The sequence below is a fragment of the Lottia gigantea genome (assembly GCF_000327385.1).
Source record: "Lottia gigantea unplaced genomic scaffold LOTGIsca_1090, whole genome shotgun sequence".
NCBI classification, from domain to species: Eukaryota; Metazoa; Mollusca; class Gastropoda; family Lottiidae; genus Lottia; species Lottia gigantea.
Genome location: NW_008706979.1, coordinates 7,153 through 8,355, shown reverse-complemented (window position 1 = coordinate 8,355; position 1,203 = coordinate 7,153). Strand labels below are relative to the sequence as shown.

The window sequence follows — 1,203 nt, the reverse complement described above, 5'->3', positions numbered from 1 at the left end:
TGATTATCAGTGAGACCAATAAGACGCAAATATTTCCCGGTGAAACCAATAAGACGCAAATATTTCCCGGTGAAACCAATAAGACGCCAATGATTCCCAGTGAAACCAATAAGACACCAGTGAGACCAATAAGAAACCACTGATTTCCAGTGAAGCCAGTAAGACACCAGTGAAACCAACAAGACATCAATGATTCCATGTGAAACCAATACGACATAAATAATTCCCAGTGAAACCAATAAGACACCAATGATTCCCAGTGAAACCAATAAGACACCAATGATTCCCAGTGAAACCAATAAGACAGTAGTGAACCCAATAAGACACCAATGAATCCCAGCGTAACCAATAAGAAACCAATGATTTCCAGTGAAACCAATAAGACACCAATGATTGTCAGTGAAACCAATAAGACACCAATGATTCCCAGTGAAACCAATAATACACCAATGATTGTCAGTGAAACCAATAATACACCAATGATTGTCAGTGAAACTAATGACACCAATGATTCCCGGTGAAACCAATAAGACACCAATGATTCCCGGTGAAACCAATAAGACTCCAATGGTTCCCAGTGAAACCAATAAGACACCAATGATTCCTAGTGAAACCAATAAGACACCAATGATTCCCAGTGAAACCAATAAGACACCAATGATTGTCAGTGAAACCAATAATACACCAATGATTGTCAGTGAAACCAATAATACACCAATGATTCCCAGTGAAACCAATAAGACACCAATGATTCCCAGTGAAACCAATAAGACACCAATGATTCCTAGTGAAACCAATAAGACACCAATGATTCCCAGTGAAACCAATAAGACACCAATGATTCCCAGTGAAACCAATAATACACCAATGATTCCCAGTGAAACCAATAATACACCAATGATTGTCAGTGAAACCAATAAGACACCAATGATTCCCAGTGAAACCAATAATACACCAATGATTGTCAGTGAAACCAATAAGACGCAAATGATTCCCATTGAAACCAATAATACACCAATGATTGTCAGTAAACCCAATAAGACACCAATGATTCCCGGTGAAACAAATTAGACACCAATGATTCCGAGTGAGACCAATAATACACCAATGATTGTCAGTGAAACCAATAAGACACCAATGATTCCGAGTGAGACCAATAAGACATCAATGATTCCGAGTGAAACCAATAAGACACCAATGAAT

The 1,203-nt window shown here is 38.3% G+C and overlaps 1 protein-coding gene across 1 annotated transcript; it reads right to left on the bottom strand.

The window, feature by feature from the left end:
- Positions 1-326: 326 nt before the first annotated feature.
- On the bottom strand, positions 327-879 carry LOTGIDRAFT_57013 (hypothetical protein; the record flags this gene model as incomplete). Its single annotated transcript, XM_009046979.1, has 2 exons — positions 327-562; positions 624-879. Coding segments are annotated over 2 exons (492 nt in total), but the record flags the coding sequence as incomplete, so codon positions are not given.
- Positions 880-1,203: the final 324 nt, after the last annotated feature.